This window comes from Varanus komodoensis, unplaced genomic scaffold (assembly GCF_004798865.1).
Source record: "Varanus komodoensis strain SLA01 unplaced genomic scaffold, ASM479886v1 scaffold28, whole genome shotgun sequence".
Taxonomy (NCBI): domain Eukaryota; kingdom Metazoa; phylum Chordata; class Lepidosauria; order Squamata; family Varanidae; genus Varanus; species Varanus komodoensis.
This window is the reverse complement of record NW_025335727.1, coordinates 537,967-562,711: the sequence shown is the minus strand read 5'-3', so window position 1 is coordinate 562,711 and position 24,745 is coordinate 537,967. Positions and strand designations below refer to the sequence as shown.

Genomic DNA, 24,745 nt, shown 5'->3' with positions numbered 1-24,745 from the left:
TGTTTGCGTTACTTGGCTTGGGTTTCCCCCTATCCCCACCAAGACATTCTCATGCAAAGAAAACAAAAACAGGCCACAAGAGAGAGAAAGAGAGAGAGAAGATGCAGCAGGCAAAATCCACGAAGCCCCAAGAAAAGCCCCTTGGGCTTAAATGGTTGACTCGGGCGGCACGGTGGAGGCGGAGGTGCCTTGGGTGGGAACGGCTCCCAGCTTGCGCCCAGCCCACGTTCCCCTCCCCGGCGCAGGGCAGGGCAGGGCCGGGCCCCCTCCCAGAGGGCGGGGAACCACCCCTCCGAGAGGACCGGCGGGTCGCAGGGCGGGGTGGAGGATGGGGGCCACGGAGTGGGGCGGAAGGGCGGGTGAAGCATGCCACGGGCCAGCAGGGCTCACGGGCCCCCGGAGTCCTCCTCCTGCTGTCCGCCCGCCTCCTCCTCCTCCTCCTCCTCTTCGTTGTCGTCGAGCGACACCACGCCCGAGGAGGCCACGTCGGACACTTTCCTCCGGACCTGGCAACTGTCCCCGTGGACCTTGCAGTCCTTGCACGGGATGGCCTCGTCCTCCGTGGGCGAGAGGCAGGACTCGGTGAATGACATGGAGTACATAGAGTCCTGGCACTCGAGCTGCGCCAGGCTCCGGAAGGCACATTCCCCGGCTGTCTGTGTGGGCCCCTTGGGGAGGGGCGCCTCCTCCCCGCCGGACACGGAGCCCAGCAGCTGGGCGGCCAGTTCCGAGGGCGAGCCCAGCTCCTTGAGAAGAAGGCTGTCCTCCAGGCTGCAGAGGCTGGAGCACAAGGTCTCCGGCGAGACGGTGGTCTGGGAGGAGTCGCTCTCGGGGTCGCAGGAGCCTTGCCGGCCGTTCAGCTGGCCCAGCCGGCTGTGCAGGAGCCCCTTCAGCAGCGTGCTGGCCGGCAGCGGGTTCACGGCGTCTGCAACGCAGCAAGGGACCGGGAGTTAGCATCGCAGGCGCCTGAGAGTGGCCGGGGGAGCCCAGTCGGGGCGCCTAAGGACACAGGCGCAGGCCCTGCTGGACTGGACCAACAGCCTTCCAGTCTGGCCTCCCGTTCCGACAGGACAGAGCCCAACCTACCTCACAGGGTTGTTGTTGTGGGGATAAGATGGAGGAGGAGAATGATGTAAGCTGCCTTGAGTCCTTTGAGGAAAAAGGCAGGATATAAATCGAAAAATAAATCGAAAAATAAATAAATAAATGAGCTTGCCTCCTCTGATGCAGAGGTGGTGGAGAGCGATCCAGGTGAGTCACTGACGGTTTTCCCCAAGAATTTGTCCATCCATCCAAACCGGAGGCCACTAGTACATCTCTCTCTCCTGTCTCTCCTCACAGCCAGAGCCAAGCCAAGCCGGCAGACAGTCCGGGACCCAAGACCTCAGGGACCCTCTGCCACTTCCCACCACGGATCCGCCATCTGCCTCGCTCACGCCCTGGCAAGGTCTGCCTCTGGCGCCTTTCCCAGCGCAGCTGGGGGTTGACGCGGATTGCTCCGGCATGCGGAGCAGGTTACTGCTCAAACTAGGAGGAGGCTGGGGTTGAGGCCTCACACGGGCCACTACTTTCGAGCCCCAGTAGGAGCTGCAGGGAGCGGCTCCGCAAGGCCTGGAAAGCAACTCACGAGCCAGATCGGACAGCAGCACAGCCTCCTTTCAGCACCTTCTGGTTCAGGAAGAAGAGAGGAGAACCACAGAGGAGAAACGATAATGACCATCCCCAGTGCCAACAGAAACCCTTCCAGTGCTGCCCATCATGCCTCGGAAATAGTTTTCTTTGTCAGGGCTGCTCAGCTTCTGTTTGATCAAATGGTCCCGATAAATGAAAGTAGACTTTCCAAAGCATGTTGAGCAATAATGCAAGGCTTCCTATAGGTACTTGAGACTTCGTTTTGTGTTTCCCTCCTTGGTTTTTCTTGCATTTTAGAAATAGCCATCATGTTGCTAGTCCTTAGTCCTTGTGCATCAGAAGGACTGGCCCCCTTGCTAGACGGCATGGCTAACAGCGTCAGAGCGATCTGTCCTGTTTCATGCTATGATGAAGAGAGAATGGCCAGGAACAGAGTACAGGTTTGGCCTTGGCCAGGACTTCCGCTTATTCCTGGTAGGGGTCCCACTGATCCCTGGGAGAGGCACACGAAGGGACGCATGGCTGCGTGTGCGGCACATTTCTAGGGAGCACTGACCGGACCCCAAAGAGCTGCCATCAGCTGCGCTATTCTGGCAGGCCAGGTGATCATTTGCTAGGTGCATCCATGGGGTGCTCCCAACTACTAAAGTCACTTTTTATTGTTTACGGAAAAAGCATAGCCAAGGCTATCTGCCTCTAACCCTGGGATTCTTTCTATTTATTTTGGTTGGAACAAATAATAATACTAATGCTAATAACCATCCTAATCGCTAATAATTAGACCTTAAAATAGGCTTGGCTATAATCCTCTGCCATGGCTGCAGGCCACCCACCCCGTGACGTGACGCACTTTCCCCGCAGCCACAAGAGGAAACGTTCACCCCACACCCTTGCCCCTGCCTCCTCTTTCTCTCTCTTCCCACTCATTCTAATTATACAGAGGAGTAATTAGAACTTTCCTGAGACAGGGCGCCAGCAGATTAGGTGACTTTCTTTGATATGCAAATAGCCCCAGATTTGTTGGCAGTTAATTGTAGAGAAAAGGGAGGTTTTTTTGTGCAGGGGGATGCGAATTATATGCTCCAGCAACACACGTGCACCAGCTGTTGGGTCTTTGTTGGGTGCAAAGTCTTCCAGAAGGCTGGAAATCCTTCATGCCAAGCCGAGGGCACGCGGGCACTGGTAGGAGCGAAGGGCCAAGCTTCATGGCCTAAGGGACAATATTTGGGGATGCAGAACGGCTCACTCTGCAAAAGGCAGTTGACGCTTTAATCTGAGCCAATTCTCAACCCCAGACTTGATGGTAGAGGTTGGTATAAACCCCCAAATGCACCAAAAAGGATAGTCACACATTTGAATACTGTATTTTCAATTTCTCCACATGATACCTGCCCATTCATGAAAGACATGCAGGAAGGCCAGGTGAACAGCGCAAGTGGAAGGTTTCAAACCCATGTGGCCTCTGTTTTCCTAGTGCACCAGTAGCAGAATTGCCTTTATTTCTGAAATGATTAAATTAAATAAATAAATGAAAGGTGGAGTCCGAGGTACAGAACTCCAAGCCATTTTGCTGCTCTGAATTGTTGCAGTTGTTGCGGCAGTATTGCTCTTAAAACTGTTTTTTTAATTTAATTTATTTATACGGAGACTGCTTAAAGTTGTTGCTTAATCTTTGCTGGTATAGAAAGAGAAAAGATGATAAACCCACTTTTTCTACAACAGCGGGCAACGGGGCTGCGCTGTCCATTCCCTGATGTTGGAGCTGAGCCTCAAGGGGTGGCCAGCACCATCCTGCTCGCGACCTTTTTGGGAGTGCCGGTGCAACATGCAGGTTCACTGGCCCATCCCTTGAGGGGTGCGCCCCATCTCCGAATGGATGCCCACCCCCTCCCCCAAAATACAAGAGGCCTTCCTGGTCTGCCCATGATGAGCCGTGGGGAAAAGAGAGCAGCCCCTCCTTGGCCTCGGGCGACCCTCTCGCTTAGCTTACCGGCTGGCTGAGTGCTGTCAGTGGGAGTGCTAAAATCCTCATCATAGGACTCATCGTTGGACTCCTCCCCGTCCACGGAAGACCAGGCCCTCAGCTTGGCTTCTGCAATCGCAAACTGTTCGGCTACACCTAGGGAGGAAGGAGAGCTTTCAGTCACCGAGAGAGAGGCAGCGCCTGGCAGATGCAAGATGTCCGGGCCAACATCTGGAACAAGGTTTGGCTTGAGGGGACTGTGCAACGGCCGAAATGCTCTGTATTCCCAAGCCTGGCAACTATATTTCAGACTACCAAGCCACTGTGAAAGGAAGCGCCAACACAGGGGGGGACCGGTCCACAAGCGGAGGTGCAACATTCCAGGCGCCCAGGCCACCAGGCACCTGTGCCTAGACCAGGACAAAGTGATGCTGCAGGTAAAGGGACCGGAGGCAAAAGAAAGCAGGGCTTCTGCTGGCACAGAAGGAGAATGGCACAACGTTCCCTCTTCTGCACAGATACTGGAAGCGCACGGGCTACGCCCTCTTCTGCATCAGGCCATCTCCGCTCTATTTCTTCTTCTGTCGCGGAGCGGCAAACATTGACATGGCTTGGGCAAAAAACAGATGGCAGCTCATCCACTCACTTCCTAACCGGCCTCCATTCCTTGCCACCTGTAAAGCTGAATCTTAGCTGCCCGATCTTGTATGGGGAACCCCTTTTGATCGGCAGGAAGCCCCAGGAAGCATCAATGTGATGCCTGCTTACGAAGAGCCGTGCGGTTTCAGGCCAGCGGTCCCTCTAGTCCTTCATTTTCTCTGTCAGCTGATGCTCTCCCACTCATCCAGTTCGTGGGATGGGATACCCCTTTTGGGTTCCCAGATCAGGAGGCAGGGAGAAAAATGTCCCCCTCTCCATTTGCTCCACCACGACCAAAGCGGCAGAACACTGGGGCATTCCCCCATGCTCCCCGCTCCCAGTATTTAAAGCACTGGGACTCTCCAGCTCGTGGGCCAACATTGGCCCCCCGTCCACCCCACAAAGAACTTATCCCACATCCGGCCCACTCTCCAGACGTCTACATTCCTCCATCCAGGATGGGCCACTGAGCTTTCTCTGCAGAGAGAGAAAAAAATGGGTACGGTGGAAGCTGGGAATGTCAGGAGCTTTGCAGAACGAGGCCACCTGTCCCAAAATGTTGCCTGCCATTGCCTGAAAGAGATGGCGCTGGGGGCCCCTGGGTTGCTCCCTTGCACTCCAGCTCCTCAGGAAATCTCACAATGGAGATGAGAAGCGTAGCGTCTTAATTTGCCAGCTCAGCTCTCCCAAAGGAGCCCCAGCCACCCACTTGCTCAAAATTCCATGGCTGGTTTTCACACATGCATTGATCTTAAACATACATAAATTAAAAATGACCTCTGGCCTCAGGCTAAGCTAAGCTGAGATCAGGGCAGAGCAGGGGGGCATGAAAAAAAACTCCACCACCTAAATGCCATTATCAGAATGACCTATGCAAATTAGGGAAAATAGCGCGACAGTACTGAATTCGCCTGATGTGTGATAAATGTGGGGCCATTTATTTAGGCTAGGATCCACCCAGCCTTGGTGTGAAGCTGAGAGAGGGAAAGTGCCTTGACTTACTGGCAAGATACACACTGTAGGGGCAGAGAGGCAGGTCAAGCGCTAGTACAGGTGTGTGGATCCATCAGGGTCTCACACTCTCAATGGGATGCTCATTGATCTCATCAGATCTCCCTTGAAGTCTGCAGAAATGTAAGAACTGCACCCTGGATCAGACCACGCTCCATCTCACCTGGGATTCTTTGTCGTCACAAAGGCGACAGCCCAGACATGGCTTATTCCATGCACTTATTCTTCAAAGGTAGACTGCCTCTAACAGGGAAGATCCATTTACTACTGCAGCCATCAACAGACCTACCCTCTTCCATAAATCTACCCATTCTCTATTAAAACCATTTTAAGTGGTACTTAAGTAAGTACTTAAGATTTAAGTTGTGAGTATGTCATTCATTTTGGGCTTCTTAAATTGGTTTTAATTTGTAATTTATATTGTATTTTAATCTGTATTTTATACTGTTCTGTATTTTATTTTGTTGTTGTAACCCGACCAGGGAGCTGTATAGCTAATGGGGCAGGTTAGAAATCAGATAAATAAATTCATCCATCCAAGATTTTCTCAAATTTAATCAATGTTCTCTATGAAAAAAAGCTCTTCCATTTGGATGCCTTGAATCTACTTGCAAAGGAGTGTTGGGTGACCCAGAATTTGAAAATTAAAAGAGGGAGTGGGAGAATTTTTCTCTGACTTCCTTGATCCAGTTCAGCTCGTCACACAGATTGCATCGTATCACTTACGCTGGCCACTAGAAGTACAGGTGAGGGACACCCCAGTTGCTCCCAGTCTGCTGGCAACTGCACCAGTATAACAGACACATTTGCAAACATTTGCAAAGCAGCTTTGGGAGTTCCCAGTTGATGTTCTTGGCCAGCTTCCCTAACTTGGTGCCTTCCAAATGGATCAGATCACAAATCCCATAATCCCCAGCCAGCATGGAGTGATTGGTCCAAGAAGAAACATTCCTGTCTCCTGGTTCCAAACGGCACTGCTCCCTTCTGCAGTTTTACACGACAAGAGAGATTGGAATTTGCCCGACCCTGCTAAAGGCATTTAACCAAAGCCTGGGGCTACATAAATATATATCCCCATTTAAAGTAACGTTGCCATCTGTCTTTTTCTAGCACCGCTCCTGGGACTTTAGCAGCAGCCTGGCAGGAAGAAATTGAGCAGTGAAACGGCATGGCGTGACACAGCGTCATTCATCTGTGTCATTGGCTTGCCGGGAGCGAGTCAAATGAAGGTGGCAACTCCAGGGTAGGTTTCCGATCCCTGTGCCCCGGCCGAGGTTCCCCTATTCACCCTTTAGCCTGGTTCCCCATCGCCAGTGCACCTGCAGAACAGACCAGCCCTGAGCATAGGCAGAGTGCCCCCTGCAGTCAGCCCTCATGGACGCAGAGCCGGGCCCTGCTCTTCCCTTCTGTTCCCTTCGCTCCCCCGGCCCCACGTGGCAGCACCACCCACGGCAGCCGAGTGACCAGGTCACCTAACGGGACGGGACGGGGCCGCATCCTCTGTTCATTTTACTTGTCAGCAGGCAGCCGAGCCTGTGGTGAAACGGGGCCTGTGCGAGGCTAATTTGGGGCTGCAGCGGCCTGCGTGCGTCACCTCCTGGGGGTGGGGCTGGGGAAGAGAAGCCAGCGGTCACTCCCGGCGTTGGGCTGCAGCCCTTGCAATTAGGCTGGAATTGCCTCCTGTGCTCGGGCGGATCGCTGCCAAGGCTGTGGCTGGCTGCAGGGCCCGGCGGGCAACCAGCGACGCGCCCTGACGGGGGCGGGGGGCCGACAATCCAGGGGAGGGGGCGGCGCTCCCCCGCCTTGCCTAGCTGGAGAGAAGCAGCCATCGCGGGGAGGCAAAAAAGCCTCCAAGGACGACTCTGGACGGATGGCTGCTTGCCCCACACCTGCCTTTTCCCAACGTGGCATGCTCCAGAAGTGCCGGACTGCAATCCCCATCATTCCCAGTCAGCTTAGGGAAGGCCGGCATTGCTCAGGGGCCACTGGAAGAACGAGAAGCCGATTCGTCTCTACAAGCCTCTCCATTCCTTTCTCTTGTAGCGGCAGTGAGTGAAAGGAAACTGACTCCCGTTCCCGTTTTTCCAGAGTGAAAGGCAGGCAAGCTCAAAAGCCGGGTTTCTCCAATTAAAAGGGTCACCCTGGGAGCTGCCCTTCATTTGCCCAACTGACTGGCTGAGAAGGAATGACAAAGGCAGAACAGAGGGACGGTTTGTGCTCGTTCCGGAGAAGAACACATGGCAGGGCCCTGAGCGCACGAGCTTTGAGCACGTCGGCTCTGTGCGCCAGGCCTCTCCGAACGGCACCTGAGTCAAAAGAATCTCCAAAGCCTACAGGCGTGTGTTGGCACGGCTTGGCACATGTCATAAGGAATGCCAACATAAGCAAGGCCTGACGGGGATGACCTGGCCGTGGTACAGCTCCAGAAAAATGGTATGTGATCAGAAACAGAGCCCTGCAGGGCTAAGGGGCAGGATAAAAATTTAATCCATCCACCAACATTTCCTGACCTGTTGTCTTTTACCGAAATTTGATGACACGGTTTGATCTTTGAAGATGCTCTCTTGACTCTTTAGCAATATTCTGCACTTCCTTCAGTGCTATTTAACAAAACATAATATCAAACACAGCAAAACACAGCACATTATTCCCATATCTTTTCCCTGGCTTTGCCGTGCATTATTTATTTATTCATCACTGACATCTTGGGATGGTTTACAACACCGATAAAATAAGACAAAGAGATAAAAGTAGCACAGCATCCAATAATAAATATAAAAACCACAAATTAAGGCAGTTAACAGTGGGAAAATAAAAACGTTTTCACCTGGCGCTGAAAAGAAAAGAGTGTTGGTACCAGGTGAACCTCTCTGGGGAGCGTATTCCATAATCGAGGCACCACCACAGAGAAGGCCCTCCTCCAGGTAGCCACCCTCGTAATCTCTTTCAAGGAGGGTCCCCGAAGAAGGACCTCTGCCTCAGCTCTCAAGGGGCATTAGAGTTCATGGAACATAAGTGAGGTTCATTAAAAGGTATAGCACCATCATTCTATAGCAGACTATAGGAAGACGGACCCTAGCATAAAGGACAGAGATGCACCAAGGGACTTCCAAAAGCTGGAGATGAGCCCCAGAGACACTCTGGGGCCAGTTCTCTCCTGCAGGGATAAGCTCTCTCAAAGACAGGGCTGCAGATCTGACTTGCTCTGGCAGGACTCCTGTCTGTCACTGTTGATCCTACCCCCTGTCTGTCTCCCCCTCCCGCTGCTCCCATGATCAGGCAGTGAACAGCTCAGCCCTTAAGGCGGGCTGGGTGCTTGGGTGACACTCATGTCAAATGACAGTCCCTGTTGTCTCTGAAGCAGGGGGCTTCGTGGGCAGGAGGCCAACCGCTGTGTCGTTCCGGAGAACTGTGGCTCAAGAGAAGCAAGCTTTCCTCCCGTCTCTGGCAGGGAAGGGCAGGGGAAGAGGGTGTCTAAGATTCTTTCCCAGCTCCGTTTCACCAGGTCCTAGGTCTTTCGGCGGCTTGCCTGCTGGGCTTGTTGCAGGATGAGCTCCTACAAGGGAACAGCCAGCCTCTTTTGCTCACACAGGAGACAGCAAGGGAGGGGTGGAGAAGGCAGGCTCCAACCAACAGTGGTGGGACTTATCCGGCACTGGAGCATCTCCAGCTTGCAGTATCACAAACCCATTTTTCAAGACAGGTGTCTGTACAAGAGGGCAAGTCCATTAAGAAAAGGCTTTCTGCCCTCCCTCCCTCCCTCCCTCCCTCCCTTCCTTCCTTCCTTCCTTCATTTTATTTATTTATTTTTCAATTTATATTCTGCCTTTTTCCTACAAAGGCTCAAGGCAGCTTACATCATTCTCCTCCTCCATCTTATCCCCACAACAACAACCCTGTGAGGTAGGTTGGGCTGAGAGTCTGTGACTGGCCCAAAGTCACCCAGTTGGCTCCATGGCTGAGCGGGGACTCGAACCCAGATCGCCTGAGTCCCAGTCCCATGCTCTTAACCACTATACCACACTGTCTACCCCACACTGGCTCTCCCATTATGGGACTGAATCAAATGCTCCGAAAAGTGGAGGAGGACTGGGTGGGCATGGGTGGGGTTTTGGTGCAGGCTCTGCAGCTGTGTCTTCCGCCAAATATTTCTCTCAAAGCATGCTGACCTTTTGAATTTGCTCAGGGCTGTTCTTTCTAAGATTTGGCCAAGTGAGATGTGGCAAAATGTCAGCCTGCAATGAAAAAATTAAGATTCAGAGCTGCCAATGAAGAAACTTTCACTATGTGAAGGTGAACCCGGTTGTATTCTGTTTATGAAGTCCTTTTTCTGTATCTCAGTGTTCATCCTAATCCTACAGTATATACTAATAGCAAACTCAGTTGTCTAAGCACGACTCCTTATATGCTCAGGGGAACTGTACCGAAGGAGTAGAGAAAAACTCCCAGTAAGACAGACAGACAGACAGACAGACAACTCTCCCAAATGAGCCAAGGAGGACTAAGCATGCCCAGCGGCCACGGAATGAGATCATGACGACTGGACAGGGTGAGGAGGACAAGCAAGACCGGGGGGAGCAGGGATGGAACGGCGTATCTGGGAAGAGGGCTTGGCTGGCTTGGACCCTGACGATGATGAGTCACACACTGGCTCTCAATGGGGTAGGAAACAGGTCTCTGCTCCAAGAAGATTACAGTCCGAGAACTGAGCGGGGAAGAGGAGAAGCCAGTGTAGCAAGGGGGACACAAGATCCAGTGTGGTGGTATAACTGAGGTTTCAGTTCAACTAAGGACAAAGAATGAAGAAGGGCTCATGGAATACACTCCCCAGAGAGGTCCACCTGGAGCCAACTCTCTACTCTTTCCAGAGCCAGGTGAAGACCTTTTTATTTAACCATCATTTTAATATTAACATCACTAATTTTAATAATTAATTGTATACAGTCGCATCTTCATTTTCTTTTTATTTTTTCTTCTCTCTTTTCTTTAGTTATGAAATGATATACTGCTGTCTATTTGTTTTATTGTTGAATGTTTTTAATGATATTTATATTACTATACTGTTATTTATATTGTTATTTTTACCTTCTGTAAGCCACCCTGAGGCTGCTGCAAAGGACAGCATATAGATGTTTTAATTAAATAAAATTAATTAAATCATGTACACTCTGAGGAATAACTCAGCAGGAGTCTGCGTTCAGACTGCACAATAACCCAGACTTAAGGGCTGAGCGTGGGCTGAGTGTGGATTGTCACTGAATCATGGGTTGTCATTGAAAAGCAAGTTAACATGCTGCCTGAATCCAGCTGCTCCACCAATCCATGTCAGCCAAAAGCAGCCCATGAAGAAAACCCACGCTTGGCTGTAGGCTGTGAACTGTGGGTAGTTCAGCATGGTTTGCTAGGCGGGCTGGGCTCGGGCGACTGGATAGCCTATGTTTCTACCCCAATGCATGACTCAGTGGCCATCATCCACGCACCAGTGCACTCTGCTCACACTTCAGCCAGCCACCTGCGTTGTGCCGGGAGTCACCCATCCATTCCTTCTTGGCCTCTCTTTTTGGATCCAGGCTAATTGAGAGCCAGTGTGGTGTAGTGGTTAAGAGCATGGGACTGGGACTCTGACGATCTGGGTTCGAGTCCCTGCTCAGCCATGGAGCCAACTGGGTGACTTTGGGCCAGTCACAGACTCTCAGCCCAGCCTACCTCACAGGGTGGTTGTTGTGGGGATAAGATGGAGGAGGAGAATGATGTAAGCTGCCTTGAGCCCTTTGTAGGAAAAAGGCAGGATATAAATAAATAAATAAAAATAAAAAAAATAAATAATTTGCATCGTCCTAGTTATGGCTGTCATTACAACGGCGTGAAGACACGAGAGCCCCATCACTGGCGCAGGCCTGGCTTCCATGCGACTTGCGCAGAGCGGGGTTTGCTCCTCAGCAAATCCCAAAGGACTCCGTCGACCTTCCCCCACATGAGGAGCCCAGCCTTCATTTATTAAGGTACCTGGTGGGTACCTGGGTGCAAAATCACGATAAAATGTTCAGACAAAATCCTATTGAATCAGAGCATTCCTGCCCAGCACCCAAAACCCAGCCCAGAAATGCACTGCTCCTTCATTTCGCCCACGGGCTCCCCTCACCCCATCTACCCCTCCTTGTAATGGCCGTTCTGCAGTTGTCTGGCACTTCTAAGCAAGGAACTGGATTGAAAATTAAGTTTCTGAAAGGCACCTAAAAAGCAGAGGGTTGGGGTATAACTGGAAGCAGAGAAGGGATGAACAATACACTTGAACCCCCAGGAATATTTTCCTCAAACCGAACTCCGGGAGGAGATGTAGGGTTACGGTTTAGTTCCTCTCCTTCACCTAAAGCTTCTCCTCTCCAAATCATATCCTAGCCTGCCACCATTTTGTAATGCACCAGTGGAGACTTGTGTCTCTCTGAGTCTCTTCTGCTACAGCGAAGTGCTAAATTTTTCAGTGTAACTGCTCAACATGACAAGAAGCCCTATAGCCAAGTCCCCAGAGTGAGCCCAAAAGGCAGGCTCAAATGTGCTAAGCCATATTAACAGACCTCTTCAAGCAGACGGGGTTCAGACAATGGGATCACCCACACTCAAAAGATGAAGAGTGGGGGTTATCGCTGAACCACAGGTTGTTGCTGAAATGTGGGTTGCGATATCTGAACCCAGGTGAGATAACAAATCATGGGGAACAACCCATAGTTCGACTCAACAACAAACCATGGCTCAACATACGACTTGATAACCCGCATTTCAACAACGACCCACAGCTCAACAAACTTTGAATGTGGATTATCCTGTTGTCCAAACCCAGTTTTTGCTCCAACAGCAGCAGGTCTTTTGTACAGCCACTCAAACTGAATTGCCCATTCAGGACCGAAAGACTCCAAAAAAGTTTGCATTACAAGATGTAACATCGTTGGGAAAAATTTCACACACAGCCCAACAGCTACCGTGAAGATTGTTCCTAAACTCAAGGAAACAAGGAAGCTGGTGGGGTGGGGGGCGGGGTACAGATTACATCATTGTTCCCACGAAACCAAAAGTCTCAACACCTTGGCCCTGCACGCCCTGATGCCACTAAACTTTGCCAAGCATCCAGTTACGAGATGTCCTTACTCGCAAAAGTTCTCTGTTTGTGTGCATGTGTTGTTTATTGAACTGCACCCCCCACCCTCGCCCAGACAAAAAGGGCTATCAACACTCATGGAAATTCAATGCTGCCTCTGCTTTCAGAGGCAGGATACCTGTGCGCACCAGTTGCTGGGGAACATGGGTGGAAGGGTGCTGATCCTGATGGATGTTCTTCCCCTGCAGAGGAAGGCAGGATGTGCTCCAGTGGAGCAAAGCTCAGGGAGCCAAGGTTCCCTTTGGATGCCAGGAAGCACTTCCTGACAGTCAGGACCCTGAGGGTGTGGAATGGGCTTCCCCGGGAGGTCGTTGAGGCCCCATCGGTGCAGGTGTTCAAGGATAGGCTGGACATGCACATGGTGGGCATGTCGTGAGTGGAGCCGGCTGGAGCCAGGGGTCAGACTAGATGGCCCGGGAGACCCCTTCTGACTCGCTCTGTTTCTATGTTGGCCCGATTCAGCACGGCCCTCGTTATGTTGTAAAGGCATCTTGCTTCTGGACTCATACAGAATAAACCCCCACGCCAGACAGGACAGTATCTTCCCCTCCCACGTAGGTCCCACCTGCAGCAAACCTGGCCTCTTGCTCCCCCTCGCTGAGGTCCGAGTAGGAGTTGAATGTGCTTTCCAGGGCTACCGGGGAGTCCATGGGCTTGCACCATCCCTTCCACTCAATGAGATGGGCCACCCTGCCTTGGGCCATGGCGGTGGGCTTGGTCACATGGTCCTTCACCACCTGCGAGATGCCTGCCGAAGAGAGAAAAGGTGTTAGCAGATCGGATGCCCCAGACCTTGCCAAGAGAGCCCCCTGGCGGTGGGGCTTGCTCTCCTCCGCCAGGTGCGATCCTTGGACGCCTGTTGCCCAGGCTCTTGGGCAACCCTTCCCGGGGGCTCCAGGGCGCACGCTGCAGATTTGGTGACATGGCAGCCGCTCCAGGAAGCAAAGCGGCTCTGACTCGGCCTGTGGCTGCGTGTGCACAAGTCCCCTTGGAGGAAGCAGAGGTGGACTTCAACAGGCAGCAGCAGCAACGCCCAGTTCAAAGGCGGGGCCCTGCTTGTGAAAGTTCAAAGCGGCAGCGCATGTGTGTGGGTAGAGCCTAAAAATTCTTCTGCTGCCCTCTCAGATGAGGAAAGAGTCAGCAGCGACTACTCACAATGGCTATACGGGATGCAGCAGTTACACTGGGAAACCCGGGTTCGAATCCCCACTCAGGACAGGAGGCTTTTTGGGCGATCTTAGGCCAGTCACTGCTTCTCAGCCTGGCCTACCTCACAAGGCTGTTGTGAAGAAAAACTGGAGAAAGCAAAATGTATGCCCTTCTAACTTCCTCAAAGAAAAGGTCCTAAACATTAGGACCTAAGGACATCAGGAGGTTGAGCACCCGGAGGAGGGATCTCTCTGCGGTGGCGTCCCACCTATGGAACGTGCTCCCCAGAGAGGTCCGCCTGGTGCCGTCGTTATTTGCTTTTCGGCGCCAGGCCAAGACCTTTTTATTTAAACGTCATTTTAATTGTTGATTTTATTTATTGATTTTAACAACTTTGGCCATGACGTGTCCAATTTTATATAGTTGTATTTATGATATTTATTTATGTTTGTAAGCCGCCCCGAGGCTTCAGCGAATGGGGCGGCATATAAGTCTGCTAAATAAATAAATAAATAATACACAATAATAATATTTAAGACCTTCTCTTCACCTCCCATCTTTACTCCTTTTTATGGTGCAAGTCAACATTTTAAAGAGCCATGCTGACTGAGGAGTATGGGAATTGTAGGCCAACTCATCTGGAGGGCACCAAGTTTGGGAAAGGCCCCCACGGGACTACAGCAGAATAATGAGCTTCACCCATCCCCCCAGGTTGCCACCAAGTGTTGCTTCCATACAATGTTTTAATGGTTGCTGCACTGCAAACATTCTGTGCAGTGTTCGTTTTGTTAGCATGTCGACGGAAATGCAGGGCATAAATCGAAAATCCCCTTTAAGCCTCCAGGATTTTAGATATTTGGGGGACCCTCTCCTGATCCCAGAGGGGAAGAACAGAGCTGTCATCACCGTTACCATTTTTTAAAGGCCTGGCCTGCATGTTTGGTACAGTCCTGAACTGGCAGATTTTGCTGCACAACTTCAGGCTGCACGTCAATGGACCTGAACACGGCCTTCTCCCTCTGTAGCTTGCAAGGAATATTTCATCCACAGGAACAAATGCAGTCGGAAACCATACAGTCCATTCTGCCCCTGCAGGACTCTGTCAGAGGTGCAAAATTCAGTTTGAAGCTGCTTCTTGACTAATCGAGAACCTGCCCCTAATGCAACAGGCCATAAATATCTGGCTTTGAAATGCACTTCAGCATGCCCAGAAACCCGTTTACCCCTTGGCATGCCACACAGTCAGTTCAAGAGGCAGCTTGAACAGGTGATGCAATGAGCTTGACACACCACTCCAAACTGCAAAATGTATAAACAAACAGATTTAAGAATGTGAAATGTTTCAGCATACAATTCCAGCTCCAGCCGTAATTGCTGCCACTTATCAGCTGAGCCCCAAACCATCAGGAGCGAACTAGATAAAAGCCTCAGAAGGAAATCATGAACAATCAGCACCTCTGTTAAACAACCCATCAAAGGGCATTAATAAACAACATGGCCTGCTTTGCTTCTTCCTTCACATGGCTATCAGATTTCACTGGATCAATAAGCAAATGCTCCTTCACTTTTCTCCTCTTGCTTCTTTTGATTGTCAGCACCAAGCGCTTCACTACAGTCAGTCAGAAGGCACAATCCTTCCTTACATAGGGAGACCCCAGTCCAGTAGCTCATGCTGAATACTGGCCAAATTCTCCCTATATCTTTTCCAGGGGAGACACCCAGTATCACATTCTACATCTGCTCTTCAGGACGCATTGGACATTCCTGGCTCCAGCATTTATTACCATACAAACGGGAGACCACAAGATGTTGTTCTTACGCTGCCAAAGCAGCAGAAACAGCATTATCTTTGCTATTGCAACAATTCGTGATTTACTGGTCTGAAATTGGATTTTCAAAACAGGCAGTCCTTCAAAGTGCCTCCCACTCCTAGCAGTCGGAGCTGGTAACCTGTAACCATAAACTTTGCCAATTTTACTGGTTTTCGTTTAGATTCCGCAGAATAATTAATCATGGAGCTTTCTGAATCATATTCTTTGCCACCTGCTTTTTTATCAGAACGGGGAGTACAGAACTGCCATTCAACATGTCCCTTTTTATAGGTGTCCTACAGCATTAGTTCCTGACCTCTTTCTACAGATCCACCTCTGGGAGAAAAAAGGAGCCATTCATCTACATTTGCTGCCCCCTGTTAATGCCTTCCCTCTTCTTGCACCAAATTCCTAATATTACCCACATGTGAGCACTCCCAAATCATCAAAACGGATGTCCACTTCTGGTCCCAGTCAAGGATCATGGGCTAACGCAACCAGAGGCTTGGAATTATCCTGCATTATCATCTCCCTGACTTAACTTGCCGTGGTTGGATAATTATGCAGGCAGGTTTAACAGGCAATGATCTGCCATGACTAATCAGAGATTTTTTGACCTTCCGGCTAGAACCAAATGCATCACAGAGATGCTCCTCCTGAGCTCTGGCTCATTGGCGACCCGCCGGACATTTGGCAAGCCACCTGCCCTCAGCCGGCTGACCTGGCTGCCGCCGACACGGAACTGTTACGTGAGTTGAAACACAGCAATGCCTGTACCAGCAGGAATTATACTGGGAAATTGTGTGGTGCAGTGGGCAGTGTATTGGCCTGGGGACCAGGGAGATCCAAGTTCTGGTCCCACTCAGCCACGGGGCCAACTGGGTGACTGTCGTCCAGTCATTCACTCTCAGCATAACCTACCTCACAGGGTTGTTGTTGTGAGGATAAAGCAGAGTTAAGTAAACTCCCTTTGGCTCTTCACAAGAGGAAAAAAGTGGGATGTGCATGGAATATAAGAAGTATATTTATAATGAAGACCTTTTCTTTCCATTTTAACAGGTACACATGAAGATGGCACACGAGGTCTGCTTGGTGGCCTTTATTCTTTTATTTATTAGATTTATATCCCACTTTTCTCTTCAAATCAACTCAAGCAGCTTAAATGATTCTTCTCCAGCTCTCAATCTTACCTCCCACAACAACAACCCTGTGAGGTAGGTTGGGCTGAGAGTCTGTGACTGGCCCCAAGTCACCCCGTTGGCTCCATGGCCGAGCGGGGACCAGAACCCAGGTCATCTGAGTCCCGGTCCCACGCTCTTAACGACGACATATCAACTGATGCATTTACATCCTGCATTTCTTCCTGCAAGGAACCCAAAGCAGCTTCCAAAATGATCTCTCTTCTGCAATGCATCCACTACAGCGCCACCGCTACCGACGGCCAGCCCTTGCCCTGCATTCCAACTGGCCTCGCACGGCCACCAAGCACAGCCTGGCCAAGCCCTCTGTGAACTTGCACTGACCAAGCAGCTGCTGCAGATGCCAGCCGGTCCTTCCGTGCTTCCGCTGGCGGGTGACCAGCGGGATGTTCTCTCCAGACCTCGGGGGACAGACCGTTGGGCGCACAAGCTGCTCAGGCCCTCCGCTTGTCGTGCAATGTATCACGGCACGCACTGCCGCGTCCCAGACCAGGAAGCGGCCAGTGGGCGGCAGGGAAACCTCCAGAGGGAAGCCTACCAAGTGTGGACGGAGGGCTTTGCACACCCAGCCATGCAGATGGCCTGCACTGCCACCTGTACAGGAAACCAGCTAAGGTGGCGGTGGGCACTCCCTGTTCCACTGCCCCCGTGCTCCCAGACTGAAACTGCAGCTGCTGCCAAGGCAGGGGAAGGAAAGACGGGATGTTTCCTCTTCAAGGCAAGGCGCATGGGGCACAGACACCTTGCTCTGAGGCAGGATTGTGCTGCCTGGCATCCAAAAAAGCCGCGTATTCACACACACCCTAATTTTAAGAAAACACTGCTTTTTTAGTTGCAGCTGCCATGCTGCCGAATTTCGGCAGTGCGTTCATGGGGAGTGGACCCTGGTGGGATCTGGCGAGCAATGCACCCCCCCAAACCCACAGAAAGGCCGTTGCTGAACTAAACCACAATGCACAGCAGGTCCGTCTGTGAAACGAGGCAGGGTTACGCAAGCGCATGAAAGCTTTTGAATCCCCAGTTTAAAATCAGGGAATATGACTGAGCCTGAGTGACGTCGTTAGCAAAGACACACGGGGACCGTTTTGAATCCCCAGCAAATGCGGTGCTTTTAAAGAGCACATGACACATGGAAGAGCACATGCGCAGGCCTCACCGAAGCAAACGGGAAGCTCACACGGGTGCGCGTGCTTCTTCAGCGCAGCTTTTGCACCAGACGTTCCCATTGGCGCGTGCCCCTAAAGGATTAGCATCCGTTAAGAGAATCAGAAGGTCCGACCCGTCTCTTCCACTGCTCAGTTCACGTTGGCTCGGCCATTATTCTAAAAGGGGGTGCCCAAGCCGCACCACGTTCTCTGCCACTTACCGTGCAGGGAGGACCGTGCCAGGGCCGTGATCTCTTGGATGGTGAGTGCTCGCCGGGACTTGGGTAACATTTCGACAGTGTCTTCAACATTTACCTTCGAGAGGAAAGGGAAACAACATCAGAGGTTCAGCCAGAAGCCCCATCTTGCAGTAAAGGGCGTGTATTCGGTCAGTAGGTCATGGAATCTGCATGCAAACTTTGGCCTGGATCAAGATCTAGTTTTTATCTAAATGCTTTTCCACAGAACTGTTTTTCAGCCCATCTCAACAGTATCCTCCATAGCTAACACTGGGCCTTGGGTGTAGGAAGACTCTTGAAATTCAAACTGCCCAATCAGACACTACGTAGGGCCACCAAAATGGTTTGCTGGGCATGTGGGCAGAGTGCGAAATGGTCCAGGGGTGGAACGTGGTGAGTACTGGTGGGTCCTGGGTGCAGCCCAGTGGGGTATCTTCCTCTTCGCCTGAAGTTTATGGCTTCCCCTAAAATACCACTCCAGCCAGTTTCCTTTCTGGCAAGAGCCTGAAAGCCAAGCCTGGCCAAGCAAGTTTTGTGCTAATCTGTTGGCAACCACACTGGTGCACTACCACAAGGCTAATCCACCAATTAAGACCAATGGAGCGGTCCCTTGCCTTCTCGCTGACCAACCAATGGATTAAATTTAAATACATTTTCATATGACCAAACTTCAGTCCAGGTGCCAGTTTGAAAGCAGCATGAGTTTGGCATGCAGCATGAAAGAAAGCAGCATGAAAGAAGTTGCCACTTGGCCCTGAAGCTCCCTGGGGGGCTTTGGGCCAGTTACTAACTCTCAGTCTGAGCTTCCTCACAGGGCTGTTGTGAGGATAAAATGGAGAGGAGGGGGTTATGTAAGCCACCCTGGGTTCCTGGCGTGATGAAAAAAGCATGGGTAAGAAAGAAGGAGGACGCCGTGTTTGACCCTGGAGGTTGCACTGGCTTGCCCAATCACCACGGATGGCCTCATCCCGCATGCATGCGTCTCATCCTCTTTTAAAACCTTCTGCATCAGTAGCCGTCACCACATCTTGATTTATGGGCGCTGTGAAGTTGTACTTCCCTTGTCTGTCCGGCTAGATGGGATGACCCTCTGGGTTCTAGCACTGATGTAATTAAACTTGTGGCCTTTTTCAAAACAGACAGACAAACTCGGCCATGAATCATGTGCATAATGCTGTGTCCTTCCTGTTTCCTTGAGAGGGAGGTATTCCTGGGGCAGCATGACAGGGTCCTCTTGATGGCGATCAGTCACCCCTTTGACGGGAACTGTCAATGCTCTATTGTCTGGGTCTTTTCAGCCTTGAGAGGAGGAGACTCAAGGGGATGTGTTAGCGACATACAGGTACGTGACGGGGTGCCACACAGAGGTGGGGCATGACCGATTTTCCCCTGCAGTGGAGGGCAGGATGCGTTCCAATGAAGTACAGCTTAGGGAACCAAGATTTAGGGTGGACGCCAGGAAGTGCTTCCTGATGGTTAGGACCCCAAGGGCATGGAATGGGCTTCCATGGGAGGCGGTGGAAGCCCCATCAGTGAGGATGTTTAAGGATAGGCTGGACATGCACATGGTAGGCATGTCATGAGTAGAGCTGGGGTCAGACTAGATGGCCCAGGAGACCCTTCTGACTCACTCTGCTTTTCTGTTTCTGTTTCTTTTTAAACTGGTCATTTTTGACAGAGCTACCCAGGTTCTTCTGATGGGGACATATACCCATGCATGGTCAATAAAACCTGACTAAACTTCCCCTAAATAAATAAATAAATAAATAAGCACGCAAACGAAGCTTTGACAGCTCCATGCTTTGATGGAGTGGATAGTTTTCCACTTTCTCAAAAACCTAAAATTTTGTGAAAGGGTAAAAAACATGCAGGACACAGAAATGAGTTGGGTCAAGCAAAAAGAAAGAAAAAAGAACCTTGCCAAGAAAGGGGTGATCTACTGGAATCCTCTTTTATGAGCAAAGATCGCTTGCAGCCTTGCTTTCCCTTGACAGCTTGTCTTTTGACAAGCTTGCAGAAGATAATCCAAGCGGGGGCAGACCCTCCAGTCGTCCAAGAACCATTACGGTTGTTTGGTTAAGTCCTGGATCAGTGATCAGCCTGCAGTCCATCAGCAATGAATGCCGTGTGCTTACTGTATGTCCAGTACACATGCAGAAGTGGAGAATGCGTGCACCCAGAGAGCAAGATTGTGGGGGTTTTACACCTGCCTCACTCCACACGTGCCCAAGCGGCACTCTTGGTTATGTTGCACGTGGACTGATGCGCCCAGGTGCCCATTCCCTGACTGAGCACAGCACGCGCTGCCCCGGCAATGTGCAAAGCTTCCATCAGTTCCCTTGCTCCAAATTTCCACCGATGAGGATCCAGCACATTTAGCTATCGCTAGCTGGCGAAGACTAAGGTTGATCTCCGTAACACTGAAGTCCTTTCGACTTTCACTGTGGCTTTCTAAGAGGCGTACGGTTCCCTTTTTCACAGATAATGTGCGAGGCTGGATTGGCAACACGCTGGCTGCAGCAGGAAATATTCATTGGCAAATGTAGCAAAAGCCAAATGGCTGAGAAGCAAGATATGGTAGGGAAGGGTAGGGAGGGTAGGAAAGTCAGCTGGCCAAAGAGTTCCCTTAGGAATATAAACGGGAAACTCCTCATGCTGGCTCAAACCAAAACCATTTAGCCCACCAACAGTATTCAGCTAGATTCCTTTATGTTATGTTAGTCACGAAGTCGTGTCCAACCCATTGTGACCCCATGGACAACATTCCTCCAGGCCTTCCTGTCCTCCATCATCCCCTGGAGTCCACCTAAACTCACACCAACTGCTTCAGTGACTCCATCTAGCCACCTCATTCTCTGCCGTCCCCGTCTTCTTTTGCCCTCAGTTGTTCCCAGCATTAGGCTCTTCTCCAGGGAGTCCTTCCTTCTCATTAGGTGGCCAAAGTATTTGAGTTTCATCTTCAGGATCTGGCCTTCTAAAGAGCAGTCGGGGTTGCTCTCCTCCAGGACTGACCGGTGTGATCTCCTTGCAGTCCAAGGGACTCGCAGGAGTCTTCTTCAGCACCACAAATTCTCCCTATTGTTTGCCTCAGCATCTGGTATTCAGAAACTCAGAGGTATACTGCATCTGAATGTGGAGGTTCCATTTAGATATTATGGCCAACAGCCCTTTTGATGGACTTTCCCTCCCTGACATTGTTGCTTCCTTCCCTTTTAGAATCATCTACGTTAGCGAGCAGCAGCGCCTCATGCAGTGGGGAAGGGGCTCCAGAACTCAGAGGGAGATCCTGTGCATTTTAGACAGGAAAAGCCCTACAATTCACAGCAGGCCCCCGGGAAAAGCCTGCCCTCTTAATTGTGCTTTCAGAAATCACCGGATCATGGCAGGATTGCATTTTTTATTTGGTTTGTTTTCCACACAGGCTATAGGGTTGTCCTCTCCAGCACTCCGCTGGCTCGAAAAGCCTGGCAGCAGCAGCAGAGCCGGCTCTGCCCCCTTCTCTCAATGATATGGATTTCAGCGCCGATGTCAGAGCTGGCAGACAATTCATGGGGAAAAAAGAGAGATGGCATAGAAATACAGCGCCAACTGACTCTGCTCAGTTAAATTGTGTGTGTCAATAAATCTTTCCTGCAGCATCAAAACCAGATTAGATGCTTACGTGTGAGAGACACAAAGGCAGAGAAGAGAGAGAGAGAGAGAGAGCGAGAGCGAGAGAGAGAGAGAGCGAGCGCAAGAGCGTGTGAGACAGAGCGAGCTCGCAAAAAGATCCCAATGGGTGAAAAACCCAAAACAGCTCTGTGACAATTGTGGGCACTCGGTGTTCACAGAACCCTGAATTGCTCTTTGGGGAAAAACTGCAAATCTAAATTTCTATCCTAGAAAAGGCTTTGTACAGCTGGCTGGGGAGCTGACACACCTCTTGCCCGCCCCTTCCTTCAACTTTTGTTTTGGGGTTTGGTTTGCAACTTTAGCAAAAGAGAAGCCAGCAGACATAGCAGGAGTAACAGCGGCAGAACATTTGCATTAAACGTTTGTGGGCTGCTGGCATGCTCTGAATAGTTGGCTCGCAGCTGAAGGTGGGTTCCCACTGCCACCTCAGCGCCGCTCTGCCGTTCCAAAGGGTTGTTTGGTCCGATGTGCCAAGAGACGAGATGCGCAGTGTTTGTAGCAGGCAACTGCTGGTCCCTGGGAAAGAGAGGCAGCTGGGGAGAAGGGACAAGCTGATGTCATGATTTTATTGGAGGCCGCAAAGGGAGAAATAAAACTGCAGAATGTGGCAGAACACTCAGATAGGATGGGAGAGAAAATAGAAAGCGTAATAATAGTTAAGACGTTAGAAATTAAAGATGCAATCTATGCAAGGTTAAAGACCTGTGACCCCTGCATGAACTTGCACAAAGGTGTCCCCTAAATTATCTTAACACACAACTACTACCACCCTGGCAACCTTCTGGCACCGGTCCTTATGTTTGTCTACAGTGGTGTAAGAAAACAACAAGAGTGAAACTAAGGAAAACAGTTCTAACATGGAACACAATCGAAATCGTCCTTAGCTGGGAAAAGACAATTGTGGAGTCAGTGAAGGGGCCAGCCCAAACCAGACAAGAGAAACGTCTTTGTAAGAAAAATCTGAAAAAAATGGGGACAACAGCACAGCAGAGGAATACAGAGAGAGACGCCGTGAACTCACAACATCTCACCAGAGCAGCTGCAGAGGGTTGAAAACGCTGGAGCCATTATTGTATTAAAATATGTCTTTGAGTTCATTTGCTGGACTGTAAGGTGGCCAAGAGACCGAACCTGCCCAGGATAATCTGTGAAGATAGCGACGTGTTTTATGCATAGTAAGACAGTCCTTGCTGATGGCGATGTGCTTTGGGTTTAATGGCTCCCGTTTCATTCTCCTCAGCAAAGCAAATGGTTACGTTGTGGGGAAATGGTTGCGGGGGCAAGGGGAGCAAAACTTACTCCCTGCTCTTCCCAGAATTGTTAGGGGCTCTGCGAGACTAAGCTTAACCCTCTGCCCCTCTCTCCACACAGCCCATTATGATGATGGCAATTAATGCTTCCTATTCCGTGGTACTTCTTAATAGATCTCACCCCATTAATCCCCTCTTGCAAGAACCGATGCGTTCCTTGAAGTGAACGGACCGTTTCGGCTAGCCTCTCCCCAGCCAAGACCTTTCCACATGTGTTGGACTACAACTCCCATAATCCCACTGCCCGCATAAATTTTGAAAAAAGATGTTTCAAGAGAAGGCCAATTGAAAAGAATGCTTCTCCCAGAAGTCAACTTCTCTCTCAAGGAAAATTGTTGCAATCTGCTTAGAGAGTCTTCAGACTAGCCATAGCGGAATATAAGCTAAATAAATAAATACGTTTCTAAATGTACGCCAGTAATGTATGCAATAGTAACTTGCCAAGAGAGTGGGGAAGCGTTGCCATGTATTCATTATTCTATACCATTTACTAGCCAGAGATCTCTGGGTTGTGTGCAAGAGTTAAGAAAATACAATCTGAAATATAAATAACCATACAAATATAATAAAATTTCACTAAAATTTTTCAACCAGATTTTTTCAGATTTAGACAACTAAGACAAGTTTCTACTTCTAATTCCAACATGCTGCCGAAAAGCACTAACACAACCTCACACCCTCATGTGCTATTTGGGGCTGGTAAATGTCTCAGCAAAGAGGGTGGTCTTAACCTGGATACAAAAAGATAGTAAAACTGGAGCAAACACTCCAGAATTTAGGGGCCGCCACAAAGAAGGCTCTTCTTTTTGCCACCAGTTGGACATCCCACGGAGATGGCTTCTGGAAGACGGTCTCAGTTGTTGAATGTAATGCCTGGGTAGCTTGCCGTTTTTACGGTGTGTAGGGAGCGGGGGTTAAAACCCACCACTCTGCATGTCACAATCCCAATTCAGATACCCTTCCCGTGGTTGGGGGGCAGGTGCCAGGTGCCATGCATGTTACTTCAGTCCCGAAGCACACAGGTAACATTCCTCCCCGCTGCCCCGCTGCCATTCCTTGCCTCACAGCTGGTTCTACTCTCCTTCAATAATGGGGCAAAACCAAACCAAACTTGTTTGCCGCCCCTTATAACCGAAGAAGAAAGAAAAGAAATACTCAGTGCGCAGTTTTGTGCTTTATTTTAAACTCATTTCAGTTGCAACACTAGCACGACTAAAGGAAAAAGGCAGAATTTGCTTCTGCTGCTTTCAAGCTAAACCCTGTGGAAAACAATTCTTAAAATGTCTTAAAAGTTATAAATGCTGAAAACACACATTCGTAACCATCTATCCACAGGGCCAGGTGCCCTCTGATTCTAGCACGTTGCAAACGAAGGAGCCGGGATGCTGAAGGCGGCCGCATCAGCCCCGGAGCGCGGGAGGGTGCGAGGCCCGGCCTTGTGGGCGCTGCTCGCCCGCCCCTCGCTGCAAGGCCCGGCGGCGGCTGCCCCTGCACCTGGGGCTCTGGCCCTGGGCGCGGTGCACGCTGCCGCTCCGCAGAGCAGCTTCGGGGACGCCGCAGAGACCACGTGCACGGGCGGCGCGGCACACGCGCGCCTGGATCACCCCTTCCCATGCGCACACGGCGGCTCTGCCGCGGGAGGGCGAGGGCGCCAACGACGCCCGGCGCGCCTGTTCCCGCGCTGCGCTCGCAGCCCCGGCGCGCTCCGCTCGCTCGCTCGCTCGCCGCAGGCCGCCTTCGCGGGGCGGGCGCCGAGCCGCTGCCGAGGGCCCACCGGGGCCTGCCGCGGGTCCTTACCTGCCCCCTGCTAGCCTCCTCCCGC

The 24,745-nt window shown here is 50.9% G+C and overlaps 1 protein-coding gene across 1 annotated transcript; it reads right to left on the bottom strand.

Moving 5' to 3' along the window:
• Window positions 1-386: 386 nt before the first annotated feature.
• Window positions 387-24,745, bottom strand: FAM131A (family with sequence similarity 131 member A). Its single transcript, XM_044434393.1, has 5 exons — window positions 24,721-24,745; window positions 17,924-18,017; window positions 12,964-13,146; window positions 3,623-3,751; window positions 387-925 (listed from the first exon to the last, which is right to left on the bottom strand). The coding sequence occupies exons 2-5, from the start codon at window positions 17,991-17,993 to the stop codon at window positions 387-389; spliced, it is 921 nt and encodes a 306-aa protein (XP_044290328.1). The 5' UTR covers window positions 17,994-18,017; window positions 24,721-24,745.